Source organism: Camellia sinensis, chromosome 11 (genome assembly GCF_055761805.1).
Source record: "Camellia sinensis isolate YWXY chromosome 11, ASM5576180v1, whole genome shotgun sequence".
Taxonomy (NCBI): Eukaryota; Viridiplantae; Streptophyta; class Magnoliopsida; order Ericales; family Theaceae; genus Camellia; species Camellia sinensis.
Genome location: NC_138971.1, coordinates 155143411 through 155166125, shown reverse-complemented (window position 1 = coordinate 155166125; position 22715 = coordinate 155143411). Strand labels below are relative to the sequence as shown.

Here is a 22715-nt window from a genome sequence, read left to right as displayed (position 1 = left end):
AAAACACAATCCACACTCAACTCTTAACTAAACACATCATTCAAAACTCAATTCAAAAATTATTTTCAAAATTCATAATCAAACACATAACTCAAAACTTTACGCTCAAATCGTAATCAAACACATAATTAAAAAATTAAAAATATATTTACAAAAATAGAATAAAATAATTAATTTTAAAATAAAAATTATATATTTAAATATTTTTTAAAAAATATAACATACAAATGTATGAAATACAGTGCACATTAAAATAAATAAATGACTATCTAAAATATAAAATATTTATCCTAAAAAAAGAAAATTAAGAAAATGTTTAAATATTTTAAAAAATAAATCTAATTTTTTTTAAATACAACTAAAAACTCAAAATACAACTCAAAACTTCTTTTAAAACTCATAACCCAAAAAAATTTGGTTATGTTTGATTTGTAATTCAAACTATGATTCCACACCTGTTATCAACCTTCTATTTGCTTACAGTTTTCAAATCATGATTTCAAATCAATTTCAAAACGCATTTTGAAAATATGTTTGACAAACCAAAGAATTTTTGAATTTTTGGTCTATCCCGTCATCTACCTGGACATTCGCCTAGAAATTTTTTGAATTTTTAGGTTTACCCAGTCATCTTACAGTTGACCAGAACATTTTTTTTAAAAATATTTTTTTAAGCAATTGGCACTTGTTATCTAGAAAAAAAAAAAGTATTTGTTTTTGATATTTTTTAAATATAGAAAATATTTTTTTGAAACCAAATGACAAATTATTTGGATATTTATTTAAAATTAACAAAAAAAAAATTGAAATAAAAATTAATTTATCACATTAATTTTTTAAAAAATAAAAAAATATATTTTTGTTAATATTTTAAATGAAAAAATGTTTTCATAATTTTTTTAAATTTTTTTTAAAAAAATTATTTTTGTCAACAATTATTTTTTTGAATTGAATTTTAAAAAGAGTTTGGTTATGAGTTTCGAATAGTATAATTTTTAATAGAGTTTTAAGTTATGTGTTTGGTTAAGAGTTATAAGTTTTTGAATTAAATTTTAAAATATCTTTTCAAAACTCATAATCAAATAATTTTTCACAAACTCAACATTGATTTAAAAAATTCAACACTCGATTCAAAATTCAATTCAATTTTTTTTTTCAAAACTCATAACTAAACAAGTTTTTTATTTTCAAATGATAATTTTAAAACTCACAAACTCAAAATATAACTCCACACTTAAATCATAATTCTAAACACAAACCAAACGCTACTTTTTTATTTTCAAAACTCATAACTCAAAACACGATTCTATACTCAAATCATGATTTTAAAAATAATTTTAAAAAATGAAATAATTTTTTTTTTGTTTTTTTTAAATAAAGTTTTGAAAGGAGTTTAATTTTGAATTTTAAATTGTTTGTTTAGTTATAAATTTTGAAAGTAATTTTTGAATTAAATTTGATATATTTTTAAATTGTGAGTTTGATTATAAATTTTAAAAAGGATTTAATTTTTATTTATTTATTTATGAGAATTACGATTACAAAACAAAACCAAAAGCTGCCAAGAAGCGCCTTCTTTCTTGGTTCTTGTTGAAAAAAATTCGAAGAGGAGTGTGTTTGATTTGTGTTTAAAAGTAATTTTTGAGATAAAAAAGTATGAAAATTTATTTGATTTGTCTGTTTTAGAAATGATTTTAGAAAATTATTTTAGAGAAAAAGTTTAAAAAAAAGTGATTAATTTGATGTGTATGAAAAAGAGAGTGATTTTAAAAAGTAAGTAACTAAACAAAATTTTAAGATTTTTTTAAAAAAAAATTATTTAATTTGATTATTTTTAAAAATTATTTAATTTGATTATTCTTAAAAATTTATTTGTAGAAATTTTTTTCAAAAATTTTACTGAAAAACAAACCAAACAAGGCCCCTACCCTTATCTTGAAGAGTTTCTCCGTTTCACACACGAATCGACACACGTCTCTGTTCCTCTCAAAAACTACCTAACCATGTGACGCTCTGTGACTTTAATTTCCATAGTTTTCTCATCTTGGTTTTCAAAATCAAGTTTTGACATCAATGTTTCCTTTTTACTATTTCAATCTGTTTTCCATTCTGGGTTTCCCATTGGATTTTCCCCATTTTTCTTTGTTCATATTCTTAGTTCAATTCCCATTTTGGGGTTTTTGAATTTTTCCATTTTTTTCCCCTTTTGATTATAGCCTTGTGAGTCTTGCTTACTTTTCTCAGCACAAATCCAATTTGTTTTCTTCATTTTCCATCTGGGTTTTTTTCTCTTCTGCCCTGTTTAGTTTTTTGAGAAGGGTCTTCTTTCTCTGGTCCATTATCTCTGTTTTTCCATCTGGGTTTTCTCTTTCCTCTCTGTTCTCGCTCAATTTGGCCTCTCTCTCTCTCTCTCTCTCTCTCTCTCTCTCTCTAGTATATAAAATTTGTTTTCTTCATTTTTCCCATCTGGGTTTTTCTCTTCTGCCTGGTTTAGCTTTTTGTGTCCTTGTTTTCTGGTCCATTTCCCATCTGGGTATTCTCTTCTGCCCTGTTTGGCTTTTTGTATCCATTTCTCTCTTATTTTCATCTGGGTTTTCTCTTTCCTCTCTGTTCTAATCCAATTTTGCTCCTCTTTCTCTCTCTGCTCACCTTTGATTTGGTTGAGCCTTTTGAAACTGTGTTGATTGAGCACCAATACCATTTAGTTCATAAATTTTTGCTTCAGTTCCACAAAATCAGCACTCCCATAGGGTTCAACAATGAAGTGTTTTTTCCCTTTCAAGGACAAATCCAAGTCCCGGCGAGGGAGATCGGCGCCGGAGTTGAAAAACGAAACTAGCACATCGGGTAATACGGCGGCGGCGAATCGAGGGACGAAGTCGGCCGGTTCGGTATCGTCGCCGCGGAGCATACCGGAAATGTACAGAGAGAAGCAGCACAATTTGAGAGTGTTTTCATTATCAGAGCTCAGAACTGCAACCAATGATTTCAACAGGTTGCTGAAGATTGGGGAAGGTGGGTTTGGGAGTGTATATAAGGGCACAATTAGGCCTCCAGATGGGAATGGTGATCCTATTGTTGTTGCCATTAAAAAGCTAAACCAACATGGCTTGCAGGTACATTCAATGATTAAAGTTTTCCGTATAAGTGTGTCTAAAACTCTCATGTTATGCATAAAATGCTTTGTTACACTTTTTAATTGTCTTTTTATCTTATAAATAAAGAGAGAGGGGCTAATTACCCTCTTAATATACGTGTAAAAGTTTATAAAAATCAACATTGATATACGTGTAAAAATATATGAAAATGTTGATATTTTAACTATTTTAGTACCCTAATGCGACTTATTACACATACCTCCAGACACCTGTACCCAAATCTATGTAAGATTGGCTTCTTTAGGGTTGATCTGAGTTGAATTTATTGATTTCAGAAATTAATTAATCTAAGTTTGTGAGGGAGACAAGTGAAATACCACTTTCTTTTGGCCACAATGTATTATCTTTTCCATTTTTGTTTCTATGGATTCCATGTTTTTGTTAAAAGACAAAAGTGTGAAGAATAGTAATGGTGCATACAGATCATTACATAAGTATACAATATTTACTAATGTAATTGAGAGTTACTTTTGTTGTCCTCACTTGGAAGCGGGTGATTTCATACGCCATTTTTTAGTAAGAACAGTAGTACTTTTAAGTCATGTTTGGATGACCCAAGTTAATTAAACTAATGTGGTGATATATTTTGTTTGCAGTGCACTTAATTGTACTCTAGAATGTGTTTGTTACAGAATTGAAGAAAATTGAGTACTCCTTGGAGGGTTTACACAACATTGGAATGGAAACTAATTAATTTTGTTGTCCATAATATTTGTGAAATGACTATATTGTCTTATATACAGAGGAATATGCCATTTGCATGGACTGCCCATTTGTGATTTTAAAAAATATAAAGTGATTTACTCTCTCTCTCTCTCTAATATGTTTCATTTTTCTCATGTAGGGTCATAAACAATGGCTTGCTGAAGTTCAATTTCTCGGTGTTGTCGATCACCCTAACCTTGTAAAACTTCTGGGATACTGTTCTGTGGATGGGGAAAGAGGGATACAACGCCTATTGGTGTATGAATACATGCCCAACAAGAGCCTAGAAGATCATCTTTTTGCCAGAGCTCCGACACCTATGCCTTTTAAAACAAGATTAGAAATTATGCTCGGCGCAGCTCAAGGATTGACTTATCTGCATGAGGGATTGGAAATCCAGGTTTCTAATTATATTAGTCAATTAACGTCAGTTGTTTATACATTACTGCTAGACAGTTGTAGGTTTAAATGATCTAAGGTTTTGGGGCCATCGGTCTAACTAGCCCAGTCTTAAGGATGTGAATGCAAGTTCACATTCTCTAATCCATCACAAAGAATTGTATACTGAATTTATTAATAGGTGCTAAAATGTATCCGGTGAAGGGAATTCTAGTGAATTCATTGTTATTAGGAAATTTCCTGACGATCCTGTAAATGTCTCCATGTAAATATGGTCATTCTCTGTAGTTTTCTAGTGACAATTAATATTTTATTGATAGGAGTGTTTTGGGAAGATGGTAAAAAGTTGGCTTTTAGCTTTTTATTAAGCTTTTTGGCTTTTTTGGAAAGTGATTTGGAAAGTTGCTAAAAAAACTTCTTTTTTGCTTTTTTGTATAATATTTATTTATTGTGTCACATCACATTAAAATGACCAAAGTATCCTACTAAAGAAATTTACTATTTGACCTAGGTAATTGTTTGAACAATTATGTAATTCATGGAGGGCAATTACGTAATTTTACCACCTGCGTTTTTGTCCCTTCCCAAATCACCTTGCTTGCGTTTTTATGCTGCTTGTGGCGTTTTTGGATGGCTGCAAAACGCAGCTTTTTGTTTTCTTCCCAAAGGGCCACATAGTACCATAGACTGGGAAACACAAATATGGACATATGACATGACATTGACATGTCGACACGATAATTTTCAATAAATGTGGGACGCGCCATGTGGGAGGCTCGCACAAAAAATATAATTTTGTATATTTATTATATGTCATATATATGAATATATCATTTAGAACTAATACAAAAAATTGCAACATAACACTAATTTCTATAAATTTATATTGTTTTATTTTATCATAGTATCCTAAGTTATTTTGTTCAAAATTCTTTGTTATCTAACCGATGAATACATGTGTCCGTGTCCCCCAAGTGTTTGAATCCTGTTCAGGTTTCAAAAATTTTAAAAATAATAGGACACGGATGAAAGAGCATCCAACACGTGTTGGCAAGTGTCCAATGAGTGTTGGTGCTACACACATGTCCAACTTGGACATTATATAGACATGACACCATCTTAGAAGTGTTCATTTTTCTTAGACCACATAAATAAATACAATGATGACGTCCTTATTGGCTTAATGTTTTATAATTTGAATTTGATTTGAAACAATACACTGAATATGTTGTTGAACTATTTCTTCTTGTGTTAATCTGGAAGGTGATCTATCGGGATTTCAAATCTTCAAATGTGCTCTTGGATGAAGACTTCAAGCCAAAGCTTTCAGATTTTGGGCTCGCTAGGGAAGGTCCAGTTGGTGATCGTACTCATGTATCCACGGCAGTAAGTAGATAGTGTATATAAACTGGCTTACTCTGACTTTCCTTCAACACATATTATGAACAAACTATTTGTGACTCTTAATAATAATATGCATATGTACCCGCTAATCTTTTGTAGGAACCAAGTATGAGTTCTTCGATTCTCTCTTTTTCTTCTTCTATTGTGTGTGTGTGTGTGTTCTTTTGAAACTGGGGATAAATCTTTCTTCATAGATACAAGATATTCATTGCTGATCTAAAAAAGATCTTATCCCGTGGGCACTAATGGAATGAGTTCAGTTTACCATGTCTTTTAGATGGGGGCATTTAATTTGAACCATGGACCTAACAATTTGGTTTGTTTGTATCATGTTTCCATTTTGTTTTAATTTTTAATTTTTTATGTCAGGTTGTTGGGACGTACGGATACGCTGCCCCGGAATATGTTGACACTGGCCATCTCACAATCAAGAGTGATATATATAGTTTTGGTGTCGTGCTTTATGAGATTCTAACAGGCAGGCGGACCTTGGAAAGAAACCGCCCAACAGTGGAGCAGAAGCTTCTAGAATGGGTGAAACAGTACCCGGTGGATGGTAAGAGGTTTAGCATGATCATGGACCCCCGACTCAGAAACCAATATTCTCTTCCTGCGGCTCGCAAGATCGCCAAGTTGGCTGATTCTTGCTTGATCAAGAATGCAAAAGATCGGCCTACAATGAGTCAGGTGGTGGAGAGCTTGAGACAAGCAATACAAGATTCAGAAGAAGCAAGTTCTTCCCAAAGTCGGAGTTTTGAGTCATCTACGTCTAAGCCGGTTGCCTCAAATAAGCGCTCATCACAACCTGTGGGAGTTACAGATACTTCAAGAAGAGCGTCGCCAACACCGTTGCCCTTACCTCGGCCAAAAGATACTTCAATTAGGGTTAGTAAAAGAAGAATTTTATTTAAGTTTGTTTGGTTGAGTTTTCAGAATTTGTTTTTAAATTTTTTCTCAAAAAAATAAACGAAGTTGACAAAAATAAACACTAATTTTATTTATTTATTTATTTTTCAATTTTTAAAATTTATTTTCACCTAAAAAAGAGAGAGAATCATATGAAAATGATGAATTTTTTTCTTTAATATTTCCACCGAACTATTTTTTAGATTTAAAAAGAAAAAAGAAAAAAAAGAAACTAGATTTTGAAAACTGAACCAAACATGGCGTGGACTTTTGTAGCTGATATAATTTTCTTTCGATTTTTGACAGGTATAAATGCTAGCTTGAGGATGGAATACTTGTGTTGCGGGCGGTCTTCTGTTTCTCTGGACTAATGAGGTTTGAGTATCCAATTCGTGCATTTCAAAGAACTACCCTTGTTTTGGGCTCAAATATATTGTTCATGCAATACTGGTATCTTTTTTGTTTTTATATTTATTAAGAGGTTTTATATTTGTATATGGAAGAGGGCGGTGTGAAAGGCACACCAGACATGATCTCTGCTGCGTAGAACAGTTGAAATTTTATATTTCCACGTGATTGTAAATCGTAGAATTGGAGCTTTGATCTTGTAAAGTGATTTTTTCTTCTTATTTAGTTGAAACAGCTTCGATTGCTCATTTATGCATAAAATTTTCACACATTTTCAACTAGCGCTGGAAATGAAAGATTGCCCGGTGAGAGGTACAATATTTGTTTGTTGTATATAGAAGAGTGAAGTGAAACCTTCAGCACATGAAGGGAATGCGAGAGAGCAAGGAGAGGGTCTTGATTCATGCTCATTTATCATTTTTTGTTGTTGGAAGCTCTCACCTACATATATATAAACACAATTTGGTGTTGCTATATATTGACATAGGAATATTTAAGTTCAAGCTTGTTTTGACACTTTTAAGGTATAGCATACAATTTGTTGCCAGTTCTTCTTAGTGTGCATCCGATGGCCACTACTATTTTATATATAGGGGTGCCATGTCGTCCCTTGATTTTCGAATAACCACATGGATGTAATGTTAGGTATCATGAAATATTCTCTACCGTTAGTTGTACATATAAGAAAATACTACACACTAATTAAAGGATGAAATTTTTTTATAAAACATTTCATGATTCCTAATAGTATTCGTTTATATGTATCGAGTAAAATTCCTTTGTTCTTTTTGTGCTGTGATAAAGTATGATTTACTGTAGAGGTTGAAGAAGAACAAGAGAGAGACCTATGTGAATTTTTTTTTTGGTTATTCAATTTTTTTGGGGATTGGAAAGTTTCTTATTTTGTTTTTGTTCTTTTTTATTGATATTGCATTATTTGTTGGGTAAAGTAAGCTATGTAGAATATTAAATGTGTTGTTTTTAAATGGCATTGAAATGTCATTTAAAAACAACACATTTGGATAATTAGTGTTATGTTTGGTTATTGAATTTGTTATGTGAAACAAAAATGAAATTATTTATATTTTTCTATTAATAACCAAACAAAAAAATGGATTTTTTTGACAAATATATTATTCATTTTTTATTCTTTTTTCCTAATGCAACAAAATAGACTAATCCTGTCATGCTCGTACCACCAAAAATGGTGATTTTGAAATGGATAAATTACAAATATATCTTATGAGGTTTGATTAAAATACGAATCGTCTCTTTAGTTTTTAATGATGTTAGAAATATGTTTCAATTAATAATTTAGGTAATTTTATTATTGTATAGGAGACCAATTATGAATTTCATTTTTTTAGTTAATTCTGTTAAATAAAAAATATTAACAAGGAGGTATTTGTAATTTTCTAAATCATAAGGGAAAATTTGTATTTTAAGTAAATTTCAGGGGGTGCATTTGTAATTTATCATTTTGTAAAGTATAAGGTAAGGGAGAAAAAAATTATTGCAAATTTAAAGAAAAGAAGTGCAAATATTTTAGATATTTTATAACAAATATTAATTAGTTAGATTTTGCCCTTTATTCCAAATTATAAGAGGTTAAACTTATATTTTTGAATGACATGGAAATTATAAACTTTTGAACTAATTATAATCATCTCTTTTTATTTTTTATTCTTCATTAGAAAGTTCTCTATGTCTCTAAGGTCCTGATTGTTTTCAGATGTAAAATGGAGGGGATTGTTAGTGAGAGAATTGTTAATGAGGGGACTGCTAGTGAGGGAATTAAGAAAAATTGTGTTTGTTTGATAATCAATGGACTAGTAATAGTTCATGTTTATTTTGGAGTGCCACTATTAGCACTTGCCAAAATTCTTTGGACCTCCCATTTTATAATTTTTTTTTATTACAATTATATCATAAAGTAAAATTACATTAAAAGACATTATTAAACGGAACACCCACCTATCAATAAGAACTAATACTCTATAATATTGGACACCCACCCCCACCTCCAACTCCAACTCCAACTATACGTATTCCATGTTTGTAAACCATAAATCTATTACTTTTCATAATCAACTAATATAAACCCTGTTAATCATATTATTTAATTTTGATGATATCTAAAATATTATTTGTAACAATTTGGATTTTTTTAATATAAATATTATTTGACACAAAATATTATCTTTTTAAAATATATATATTTGTTAAATATTATTTACATAAAAATATTTTTGAACACTTTACTATTCACTTTTTGACAAAATTAAAATTGATTAATTATATTATTTTGACAAATGTGATATTGATAATTTGTTTTCTTTTGATATGATCACATAGGATGAATGGTATGAAAAATGATTTTTTCTCCCGAAAAATCATTCCCTCGAATCCCCCGTTTTTTTTTCCCTCTCGTTTACATCTGAAGAGGGGAAAAGCAAGAGAGAAAGAGGAGAGGAGAGAGGCAAACAGAGAGAGAGAGGCCCTTCCATTCTGCCGATCACCCAGTCGATCGTCGGAGAGAGAGAGGGAGAAAGAGAGAGGAGAGGAGAGAGGGAAACAGAGAGAGAGAGAGGCCCCTCCATTCTGCCGATCACCCAGCTGATCGCAGCTCGGCCAATCGTCACAGATCGCCCGGCCGATCGTTGCAGCTCGTCTGCCTCTGCCTCCGCCCGGCCGCCGTCTGCCTCTTTCTTCTTCTTCTTCCCTTCTTCTTCTTCTTCTTCTTCTTTCTTCTTCTCTAATTGAACAAAAAAAAAAAAAAAAAAAAAAAAATTCAAAACGACGAAACAACGTCGTTTTTTAATTCGGGGGGGATTCGAGGGCCTCCATTCGAGCTACCAATCACTTCTCTGAATGGTATATAGCAAAATTATTTGATTTATATTTTGCATGCAAAGTGAAACTTACTCAAGTGGTGTTTGAAAATAAATCATACCTTTATATATATATATATATATATATTACTATAATAAATAAGAAAAGATAAGTGTAAAAGTTTGACAAAATTATTGCATCTTATATATATGCATATATATACATGATATTATATTCAAAAGTGTTGATTAGATTATATATTCAAACCTTGGTGATTCGTCTATAAAGTTTGAAAAAGTGAACAAAGAAAATTTATACAAAAGAAAAGGTGCCCATGATTACAAGAGAAGACTTATGTAATTGTAAATCAATCTTTGAAGATGTTTTGCCTACAGAATTAAAAAGAAAAGTTGAAAAAATGCTTTGAATTTGCTTGCATAAGAAAATAGACACATAATCATGTAGTTCTTGACTTCAAGGAGTACATAATGATGGAGCAAAATCAATTCCCTATTTGAATTCAAAGATGTGATTCAAATTGTCTACAAATCGGTGGCTCATATTTGAATTTTGTATCATGTCACATATATACATACACACACACACACACACACACACACACACACATACTAATGAAACAAGAAGAAAAAGTTGAAGCAAATTATTTGCTTGGTTGAAAGTTGTGTTTTATATCAAAATTTTCTAAAACGTTGGCTGCATTTTTGACTAAACAAAAAGGGAAAAGAAAAAGTTACTCTTACTAATTATTTTCATCTTTTTCTTTATTAACATGTGCTGAATATTTAAAATTAAGGAGCGTGCTTATGTAAGCCATGACGTCAGCAAGGAGCGTCCAACGGGTATATTTTTGTGTATAAATAGAAGTGTTGTGTGTGGAGAAAAATCAAGAACTTGAAGAGAAAATTTTATGTGAGCTCCAAAATCCTGAGTATATTGTATTTTGCTCTTTCACTTTCAGATCTAAGTCTAACTTTTGTTCTTACACTTTCATATCTACTCTTTGTGAGAGAATTATTGTAAAAGAGGGTTTAAGTACCACTTATTTTTATTCCTTATTTTTGTGACAGATTTTGTAAGGGTAAGGCATTTATTGTTGAGTGAGACTCAATAGATAAGAGTAAGTCCTGTGCCAAATCCACAAGCTTGGTGGTGTATTTATTCAATTAATAGTAAAGAAATTCTCAAGGAGGTTCCTTGGGGAGTGGACGTAGGCCTGGCGTGCCGAACCACTATAAATCGCAGTGTTTGATTTTCTCTCCCTATCTCTCTTACTTTTATATTGATAATTATTATTATATTTTTTTTATTTATTAAAATTCTGAATATTGTGTTAATTTTAATATTGTGAAATTTTTAATAACCTAATTCACCCCCCTCTTGAGTTGCCTATCTGGGATAACAAACCCTAAATCTATTATTTTTCATAATCATCTTAAATCCTGAATGTGTCATCTTCATCACCATCATCAACGCTATTGAACTTGAAAGTTTTGCTTCAAGTATAACGTATACTTCATCACTTATTTCACTGTGTAGAGCAATGGAGGACGAGGACAACAATTCTAGTGAGACCGGCGTTCCATTAATAAGTTTATCTGTCTTGTATTAGCATTCTCGATCGTTTTCAGTCGTTCTTGTTTCGTTCGAGCTGTTCGGTACTAGTTTGCTGACTGCTAGAATTATGTTCGGTAATACAGTACTGAACATAATCATTTCGTTCAATACATAGGTTCCGAACATTAATGCAAATAGTCAGTTATGTAATTTTCTTTGTTAAACTAACTTAGAATGAAAAAGAGTGAATTAGAATGGATTTAAGTTATGTATTTTGAATGGATTTAATTCATGTTATTTTAAGTTGTGAATTGGAATGGATTCAAGTTACATAATGATGAACAAATTTTGTTCGGACATACAGTGCTGACAGGATCATTATTGTTCGACAAAACAGTTCTGAACAAAATACATTTTTTCGGCTACACAGTGGTAAACAAATTGTTTTGGGCTACATTTAGAGTTCTGATGGCGATTCAGAGATTCAGACGATGATTCTGTTTTTTCTCATCTTGCAAACGGTTATGCAAATCCCGTAGAAATTGGAGTATCTTCGATCGATCTCAGCGACGACGAAGATACAAAAAGCAACGAAGAAGATGATGATGAGAGGATGAGAGAGGTTACTGACTCGGCGATACGAAGAGCGTTCAGAGAAGATGAGAGTTGTCGGAATGCTCCGTTGATGACCGAGACGGTGACGAGAGTGATGGAAGGTTGGGGTCCAAGAATTCTATACTGGACCAAACCTCCAAACTCTGAAGATTGTGTGAGTCAGGGAATGAGAGGGATGAAAAATTAGGTGGGTGTGCATTTCATTGTGAAAATATTATGAATATGGGTAGATTTGGTAATAAGTGGGGTGTCCAAAAAAATATTATTAAAATTTAGGGTTTAGGGTTGGGGTCTAAAGAAATGAGGGGTTTAGGGTTGGGGTCCAAAGAAATGGGGGTCTAAAGAATTTTGGTAGGTGCTAATAGTAGCACTCTTATTTTAAGAGATAGAGATGGGATTAACCATATGAAATTCCACAAATACCCTTTTTGGATTGTTATCAAATTTAGACTTATACCAACTAAAGAATAAATAAATTTTTACTCAATGTTATTATTCTTCTTTTTTTTTTTTTTTTTTTTTTTAAATATTAAAGAATCTAATTATTTAAAAAAATTTAGTCAATGTTATTTATTTATTTAATAGTAATGGATCCAACTATCAATAAATTTTTAGTTAATGTTATTCTCTCTTCTATTTTTTATTTTTTTATTTTTTTGTAAATATTAAAGAATCCAACTATCAATAAACTTGTACTCAAATATTTATGTTTAATAATTACATGAGCCATATTATGAGTCTCATTCCAAGTATTAGGATCCTTATTCTATGAGTCATATTTTTCATAAATAGTCCCAAAGAATCTAATAACATTTTTTTGGGGTAAATAAGTCATAAATTAAAAAACATAATATATAATGATTAGATGGGGTATATGTTGGGTCGGTGGACCCTAATAAGTATTGTTTACTCAACCCTACTGTTCACTCAAACAGTAGGTCCAATGGGGGGTTTGGTGTCACAACCCAAACTCGCCACTATAGGTTTAGCATCGTAACCGGCCAGTAATCTTGGGATTACCGAAGGACTCTGAGACAAATTAACATAATATTAGGGGCTAGCGGAAGTAAATAACAAAAGTACAACGTCCATTGAGCTGTGCAGACTTATATGAGACAGAAAAATTTTAAATTTTTTATATACATATATACACATCATCCTTACGTCATTATATATATATATATATGAATTAGACAAAAGGGACTTAACCCTATTTACAAAATACACAAGACTTGATTAACCAAACAAGAAAATAAAACTTAAACTTTAAATCACATAGCCATAGCCACTTGACATATCCGAAACCTCCACGAGAGGCACATGGGTTGGCTGACAAAAACAGATTCCAGGTGGACACCTCTAAGCCTGGTCATACGCTTGATCACCTACATACATAAATAATACAGTGAGCTAGAGCCTAATGAATAATAACAGAGTAAAGGGTTTTAATGAATGATGTCCATACCAGATTCAGAAATCGTAATTCAGATTCATAAACAGATTCATATTCATATTCATATTTGTATTCTTGTTCAAATCATATACATAAATCAGAGTTCATGCTTAATCATACGTGGTACATCTATTATTGTTAACAGAACAGATGCAAAACATATGGTGATTATGAATAACCAGTTCCATAAAGGAACCTCCGGATCCGGGTAACAGAGAATAAACATGCTGAGCCCCATGATAGAGCCTCCGATACGGGTAACAGAGTGCAAACATATTAAGTTCCATAAAGGAACCTCTGATACCAGGTAACAGAGAATAAACATGCTGAGCCCCATGATGGGGCCTCCGGTACGGGTAACAGAGTGCAGACATATTAAGTTCCATAATGGAACCTCCGATACCGGGTAACAGCTAACAGATATCACATGATGCTAAGAATGCCACGAATACATTGTTAGAAATTGGACAATCATTCATTGTACGGAACATAGCATTTCAGAAAACATATTTTATTTTATTATACAGAAAGTAAATAAAGTTGAACATAGTTTTACTAAGTTATTACTCACAGATAGCTGCAGAAGTAGGTTAGACAGATTAGACAGATCAGACAAATCAGACAGACAATAGCGCATGACCTACACAAGCACATAACATGTACACATTGAAATACAATATTACTTCCTTGATCAAACTTGTCTTTTTTAGTATTTTTCTGTCTAAATAGTCCAAAGTTCTACTATGCTTATTCTTTCTCATTCAAATGAACCGGGCTCTTATTTCACATATTCTTTCATTGCTAAGTCCTTATTTTCCAAATAGATTGATCTTTTACTTGGCTTCTTAAACAATTACTAGTAGATAAATGATTCATTCTTTCACTAACTAATTTATGTTGATTGGTAGCGTATTAATCTTTATTGAGTCATAAATCATGTCTAGAATGCTTTGGGAAGAGATGAGAATAAAAATATGAACTAAATACAGCTTTTCAAAATATGCTGAGAATAGTTGTTCGCTTGAGCGAGCCTTTAGTTACTCGAGCTGTTTGTAAAAGACTATAAAAAGTATTGGAAGCCTTCAATTTGCGCTCGAGCGGCAATTAGTTCGCTCGAGCGGTCTGTAAAATTTCAAAATTTCAAACTTTTAAAAAATGGCTTCCAAACGCATTTTTAATTCTTTTTAAATCCATGCATATCTTGATCAAAACCATGAAAATGCCTTAGAAAATATAAACGCTTATTTATTCATAAATTATTCGCTCAAAATCTTGAAACATAATAATTAATTTATTTAAATCAAAACCTTACTTAATTTCAAAATCAAAACCCATGAACTCATGGTTTTCTAAACTTCTTTTTCAAAATCAAATGTACAATTAGAATATCAAAATTTGTAGAATTTGTTCATGCATGTAGGAACTAGACTCAAACTCATGTAAGATATTCAAAAGCAAATCCAAAATAATTAGCTTCCATAATCATGAACATGCATATAACTCATTTTATGTTCAAAACCCAATTTCTTCCTAATTCCATGAATTTAATCTCAAATCCTTCTCAATCTCAAGTATTATAGGATGATTCTACGAAATCAAACAAAAAATAATTGATTTCTAAATTAACTCTCATAAACTTGATCTTAGCTCCAATTCATCATTTTCTTGTCAATTTCTTTCTAATCCCATAAAATTGATTTTTAACTCTTTTCTATTCCCCCTTAAATTATGAAATTGAAATTATAAAACTCTAGGAAAAGTATTCGCATGTGTGAAATTATAATCAAAATCAAACCATCTACATCAAAATCCCTTTAATTCAAAATTAAGCTCAAAATGTTCATGAATTTATAATTTACCAAAACTTGTTCTTCTTATACCCAAACATGAAATTAATTCTTCAAATCTCTTAAAAATTCATTGATGCATGTAAAGATGAAGTCCAAATTCATGAGGAATAACACAAATTAAACTCACTTGATAAATTTTCCAAATTAATTTCTTAGTTCTTGACTTAATTCTTTTCTTTTCATTGTATGTAAAATTATATACAAGTGGATTCTATTTCTTCTTGATTTTCAAAACAAGAAATTAAACATGTGAGCTATAATTGTTTTTGAAAACATGATATATATATACTCTTATGTCATGCAAGATCTGCAAAACCAAGTTAAAAATGATGAAACATGAGACATGCAACCATGGATGTGAACAGTTTACTATTCATCATCTTCTTGCTAAGTTCTTTTCAATTACATGAAATTGAACCAAAATCCTTTTTGATTCCAAGTATTAGGTGTAGAAGAGCTAACAAGAAATTTACCTCAACTTGCTGAAATTTTTTTTTTTGAGCTCTCTCTCAATCTCTTATTTCTCCTTAAGCTTCCTTTGCTTCTTTCTCAATTTCTTGAGGTTCATAGACTCACTCTCTCTCTTTGTCTCTCTCTCTGCCTCTCACGGCTTTTCTCTCTTTCTTTCTCTATATTTTTGACTCCAAAGCTCCAGCACATATATCACACACTTGTTGGAATGGTTATAAAATTCTGGATAAAACCAGAATTTTTTCCTAAGTTCGGTCTATTTTTTAGGTGGGCCCCGAGTGTCGATTTACTCGGGTCAAAGTGGTAACGCGTTCTATGCCGCGTTGTGATTCACGTGGTATATTTGGTTGCTCAAAACCATTACCGAGTGAATGGGAAATTGAAGCCAAAGTGTGCTCCATGGAAATGGAGTTTTGGTGGAAATTCCTTAAGGTTGTAAATTGGCTTGTCCCACATTGATTTGGTGGGAGGTTTTGAAAGGGTTTATAAGGCTTAGGGTGAGATACTTGGGGTGTGCCCCAAGGGGTACCCAAGTGTTTTAGAGGGAGAGGTTATGGGCAAAATGGGCTAGACCCATTGGACCCAAAAATCACCACACACGCGCGCCGCCGCCGCCGCCCGTCCGGTCGGTCGGGCTTCTAATCTTTTTGGGCCAAAAACATTTGAATTTAATTTTATTTTTTATTAAAATAAAATCCATAATTCAAATTAAATTGGTTTGGATTTTTTGTTCATCCAAACAGGGCCCTTCCCGGTTTCAAACAGAAATAAATTGTTTTGGAATTAGTGCACACCCAAACAGGGCCCTTCCCGTTTTACTATCTGTTTGAATTAATTCAAATCTGTTTGAATTCAAAACCCAACAGGTATGATACCTGTTCAATTCAAAACCAAGAGCTACATACCTGTTTATTTCAAATCCAAGAGCCACCTTCACATCTATAAATAGGACCACCCTCATTTGATGTATTCATTCAGAAATTTCGTATTTCACTTCTGTTTTCTATTCTTCATCTTGCTGCATTTTATTTTCAAAAGAAAGAGTGTAAACACTTAGTGTGTTCGTAAGGCAAACAGTTAGTAGTGCTGCTATTGTTTGTGGTAGATCATTTCATCCTGGGAGATAGACGTCCGAATTCTGAAAGCACCGTGGAGAGGACGAATCTGTCTTAAGGACACAGTGTTAAACACTGGACTTGATCAGAAAAATAATTCGAAGAAATTAAATCAAGTAAGTTATTTAATTACTTTCAGTGTTGTTTTTATTTGTTTATTTATTCAGATTTTAATTTTATTTTTGTAACAAAATAAAATCTGTTTTGTTTTTTTTTTATTTATTTTTATTTCGAGTTTGATTTTTGTAATCAAATATATTATCTCCTTTTCTCTATTTCTTTTATTCTTGTTGTTGTTTTGTACACAACAGAATTAAATCATTTTAAATACAGTGAAGATTGTCCAACAATCTTAAGACAGATTCCTTTTTGGGTATCTTCATTGTATTTAATTTTCTGTGTTTTCAAATTAATATTCTGGTTGGAAAAACAAATAGTGATTTATGCTATTTGACAGATAGTAGTAATATACTGTCTCTTTTCTTTGACAACTACTAGTAGTACGATACTGGTGTCATTAACAATTCAGAATATTATTTGGTATTACAGAAAATTCTTGTGATATTTTATTTTTCAAGTTTTAGTAACCAGGAAAATAAAATTATTTTGTTGTTATAATTATTTTCTGGTTTTAGTAACTAGAAAATTAATTTGTGTTTTAATATTTTCTGATTTTTGTAATCAGAAATTATGGCTACTACAACTGAAACTGCATCTGGCAGTGGTACTCCTATTGTTACACCTACATCGGTCCCTATCCAGAACCATGTTCATGTACCAATCAATCATGGAGAAAAACCGGAAAAATTTAATGGTACCGAGTTTAAGAGATGGCAGCAGAAGATGCTGTTCTATCTTACAACTCTTAATTTGGCCCGGTTTCTCCATGAAGAGGCTCCAGCACTTAAAGAGGGTGAAAGTGATCGGCAAGTTGTTGCCGCTGTAGATGCTTGGAAACATTCAGATTTCTTGTGCAGAAACTACATCCTAAATGGCCTTGACAATATGCTGTATAATGTATACAGTCCTCTGAAAACAGCAAAAGAATTGTGGGATTCTTTGGAGAAGAAATACAAGACAGAAGATGCCGGCACGAAGAAATTTGTCGTCGGTAAATTTCTGGACTTTGTTATGGTAGACTCCCAAACGGTAATATCTCAAGTTCAAAATTTTCAAATAATTTTGCATGATATTCATTCAGAAGGTATGTCTCTTAGCGAGTCATTCCAAGTCGCAGCTTTAGTGGAAAAGTTACCACCGGCTTGGAAAGATTTCAAAAATTATTTAAAACATAAACGCAAAGAGATGACTATGGATGAATTGATTGTAAGATTAAGAATTGAAGAAGATAACCGAAAGGATGAAAAGAGGAATGGGAAAAATCCCATTGAGTCCAAGGCAAATGTGGTTGAACAAGTTCATAAACCACATAACAAAAAGAGAAAGTTTACTGGAGATGGTCCTAAACAAGGCGATAGTAGCAAGAAGTTCAAAGGAAAATGCTATAACTGTGGCAAAACTGGACATCGAGCTTCTGACTACCGCCGCCCTAAAAAGAATCATGGAAGTACAAGTAAGAAGACCACCAATCAGGCCAATGTAACAGAATTGGATTACATCTCTGACGGAGTGAATGACATCAACCTTTCTGCTGTGGTGTCTGAGGCTAACTTGGTTGGAAATCCCAAAGAGTGGTGGGTTGACACTGGAGCAACTCGTCACATATGTGCGGACAAGAAGATGTTCACTACCTACAATGAGGCTGCAAATGGTGAACAACTTTTCATGGGAAATTCTTCTACTTCTGCTGTGGCTGGACAAGGGAAAGTAATCTTGAAGATGACATCAGGGAAAGAACTGACCCTCAACAACGTACTACATGTACCTGACATCCGGAAGAATTTAGTTTCTGGGTCTTTGTTAAGTAAAAATGGTTTTAGGCTTGTATTTGAGTCTGATAAGTTTGTATTAACAAAGAGTGGTATGTATGTTGGTAAGGGATACATGAGTGATGGTCTCTTTAAGTTAAATGTAATGACAGTTGTACCGAAAGTTGCTATGAATAAGAATAACACATCTTTTGTTTATATTCTTGAGTCAAATTTATGGCATGGTAGATTAGGACATGTGAATTTTGATGCTTTGCGTAGATTAATTGGTTTAGATTATATACCAAAGTTTGAAATTAATCCTAATCATAAATGTGAAATTTGTGTAGAAGCGAAATTAACTAAGGCTCCATTTAAATCGGTTGAAAGAAAAACCGAACCTCTAGAATTAATTCACACTGATGTATGTGATTTAAAATTTATTCAAACTAGAGGTGGCAAAAAGTATTTCATAACATTTATCGATGATTGCACAAGATATTGTTATGTTTATTTACTTAGAAGTAAAGATGAAGCCTTAGAAATGTTTAAACTCTACAAAACAGAAGTTGAAAATCAACTTGGTAAAACCATTAAAATGGTTAGAAGTGATAGGGGTGGTGAATATGATGCACCATTAAATGAATTTTGTGCACAACATGGCATTATTCACCAAACTACAGCCCCTTATTCTCCACAGCAAAATGGAATTGCTGAAAGGAAGAATAGAACCCTAAAAGAAATGATGAATGCCATGTTACTAAGTTCAGGCTTACCACAGAACTTGTGGGGGGAAGCAATATTGTCTGCTAATTATGTTCTTAATCGAATACCCCACAAGAAAACCAAAAGCATTCCTTATGAATTGTGGAAAGGTCGACCACCTTCCTACAAATACTTAAAAGTGTGGGGGTGTTTAGCAAAAGTTGAAGTACCTGTTCCTAAAAAGACTAAAATTGGATCAAAAACAGTAGATTGTGTATTTATTGGTTATGCTCAGAATAGTAGTGCATATCGGTTTCTGACTTATAAATCAGATATACCTGATATAAATGTGAACACTATTATAGAGTCAAGGAATGCTGTGTTTTTTGAACATGTCTTTCCTTACAAGAAAGGACAGGAATTAAGTTTACAGAAAAGAACTTATGATTGTACACAAAGTCAAGAGACTAATGACAATAATGACAATCAAACACAAGAGACTAGTAATAGTCTCGACCAACAGGATTTAACTAATGATGAACCAAGACGAAGTAAAAGAGCGAGAACATCAAAATCCTTTGGTCCAGATTTTCTGACATACTTGTTAGAAAATGAACCTCAAAACTTTAAGGCAGCAATGACAGGTCCTGAAGCACCTTTGTGGAAAGAGGCTGTTAATAATGAAATTGAATCCATTATGCAAAATCATACTTGGGAATTGGTGGATCTTCCACCAGGTTCTAAACCTCTTGGATATAAATGGATATTCAAGAGAAAAATGAAAGCAGATGGTTCAATTGACAAGTATAAAGCAAGACTTGTTGTTAAAGGTTATAGACAAAAGGAAGGTCTGGATTATTTTGACACATATTCCCCTGTGACAAGAATAACATCCATTCGCATGCTTATTGCTATAGCAGCGTTGTTTAATTTAGAAATACATCAAATGGATGTTAAAACAGCTTTCTTAAACGGTGATCTAAATGAAGAGATCTATATGGAACAACCCGAAGGGTTTGTAGTATCAGGGCAAGAAAAGAAAGTTTGTCGACTTGTAAAATCCCTTTATGGATTAAAACAAGCACCTAAGCAATGGCATGAAAAATTTGATCATGCAATGCTTACTAATGGGTTTAAGATAAACGAATGTGACAAATGCGTCTATGTTAAGAACACTGACCAAGGATATGTCATAGTTTGTCTTTATGTGGATGACATGCTTATCATTGGAAGCAGTCAAAACATGATCAAATCAACTAAGCAGATGCTTAACAAAAGATTTGATATGAAAGATATGGGGGTCGCAGATGTTATATTAGGAATGAAAATTACTAAAACATCTGACGGATATGCATTATCTCAATCTCATTATATTGAGAAAATTCTTGATAAATTTATCAAGGATGATTTGAATTTAGCTAGAACACCTGTAGACATCAGTCTTTATTTATCAAAAAATAAAGGTGATGCAGTGTCTCAGTTAAAATACTCCCAAATCATTGGAAGCCTAATGTACCTAATGAATTGTACTCGTCCTGATATAGCTTATGCTATCAGTAAATTGAGTAGGTACACTAGTAACCCTGGAGAAGACCATTGGAAAGCGATCATTCGAGTTCTTAGATATCTAAGATTTACTCGTGATCATGGTTTGAACTTTACTCGATATCCAGCAGTACTCGAAGGTTATTGTGATGCCAATTGGATATCGGATACTAAAGATTCAAAATCCACTAGTGGATATGTCTTTACTCTAGGAGGCGCTGCTGTTTCTTGGAAGTCCACGAAACAAACGTGCATCGCACGATCCACAATGGAATCCGAGTTCATTGCTTTAGACAAAGCAGGTGAAGAAGCAGAATGGCTTCGTCACTTCTTAGAAGACATTCCAATGTGGCCAAAACCTGTGCCGGCTATTTGCATTCATTGTGATAGTCAATCTGCAATAGGCAGGGCACAAAATCATATGTATAATGGTAAGTCACGACATATTCGTCGTCGACATAATACCGTAAGGCAATTGTTGTCAAACGGAATAATCTCAATAGATTATATAAAATCTAAAGAGAATATTGCGGATCCGTTAACAAAAGGTTTGACAAAAGAGCTAGTGTATAGTTCATCGAAGGGGATGGGATTAAAGCCTATTACATAAGAGTCGTCATAATGGTAACCCTACTTATATGACTGGAGATCCCAAGAACTAAGTTCAAAGGGACAACTAAGTTATGTATGGCTCGCCAGAAATCACCAAGGGATTAAAATTCCTACCCATTCCTATGGTGAGAGTGATATCTGCAACATATGTTGTCTGCAGGGTATAAGGATAAGCTTTGCTTTTAATGATTACTTATATCTTGATTAAGACATAAAATCAAGACGAGTATAAGGAGATACTCACAATAAGAATCACCTATATGAGTGTTGAACTGGGGCCGGTTCTATGAGAATGCAAAGGCTAAATTCTCTAGAAACACTTATGAAAACCAGGCGCGTTCAAGGCCAAAATGAACACAACAGTGAGAACCACGATGTGTTAGAAGATATTTTGTGTGAAATCTATTGTCTTGGCTTACACAAACGGCTGAACAATTCAAGGCATCGCGTCCATTGGTTAGCCAGTAAGTCCGATAGGTTATCACTAGGGAAGGTTCAAAGCCGAAAACTACCTATCCTGATGCAAGATATTTTCGACTTATACTCTTTCGTTAAAGTCTGCATTTTGTTGCATTTCCGTTGTCATCAAATTCCATTCATGTGGGGGATTGTTGGAATGGTTATAAAATTCTGGATAAAACCAGAATTTTTTCCTAAGTTCGGTCTATTTTTTAGGTGGGCCCCGAGTGTCGATTTACTCGGGTCAAAGTGGTAACGCGTTCTATGCCGCGTTGTGATTCACGTGGTATATTTGGTTGCTCAAAACCATTACCGAGTGAATGGGAAATTGAAGCCAAAGTGTGCTCCATGGAAATGGAGTTTTGGTGGAAATTCCTTAAGGTTGTAAATTGGCTTGTCCCACATTGATTTGGTGGGAGGTTTTGAAAGGGTTTATAAGGCTTAGGGTGAGATACTTGGGGTGTGCCCCAAGGGGTACCCAAGTGTTTTAGAGGGAGAGGTTATGGGCAAAATGGGCTAGACCTATTGGACCCAAAAATCACCACACACGCGCGCGCGCGCGCCGCCGCCGCCGCCCGTCCGGTCGGTCGGGCGGGCTGGGCTGGGCCTGGGCTTGGCCGCTGGTGTGTTGTTGG

The 22715-nt window shown here is 33.0% G+C and overlaps 1 protein-coding gene across 1 annotated transcript; it reads left to right on the top strand.

The window, feature by feature from the left end:
• Window positions 1–1865: 1865 nt before the first annotated feature.
• Window positions 1866–7241, top strand: LOC114301505 (putative serine/threonine-protein kinase PBL19). The gene is made up of 5 exons (XM_028246458.2): window positions 1866–3116; window positions 4003–4263; window positions 5526–5648; window positions 6036–6551; window positions 6879–7241. Exons 1-5 carry the CDS (start codon window positions 2760–2762, stop codon window positions 6882–6884), a joined length of 1263 nt encoding a protein of 420 aa, XP_028102259.2. The 5' UTR covers window positions 1866–2759; the 3' UTR covers window positions 6885–7241.
• Window positions 7242–22715: the final 15474 nt, after the last annotated feature.

Coding starts and splice junctions, on each gene's coding strand:
- LOC114301505 (XM_028246458.2), top strand. CDS start 2,760: ATGAAGTGTTTTTTCCCTTTCAAGGACAAATCCAAGTCCCGGCGAGGG. Junction 3,117..4,002: donor TAAACCAACATGGCTTGCAG/GTACATTCAATG, acceptor TTTCTCATGTAG/GGTCATAAACAATGGCTTGC. Junction 5,649..6,035: donor GTACTCATGTATCCACGGCA/GTAAGTAGATAG, acceptor TTTTTATGTCAG/GTTGTTGGGACGTACGGATA.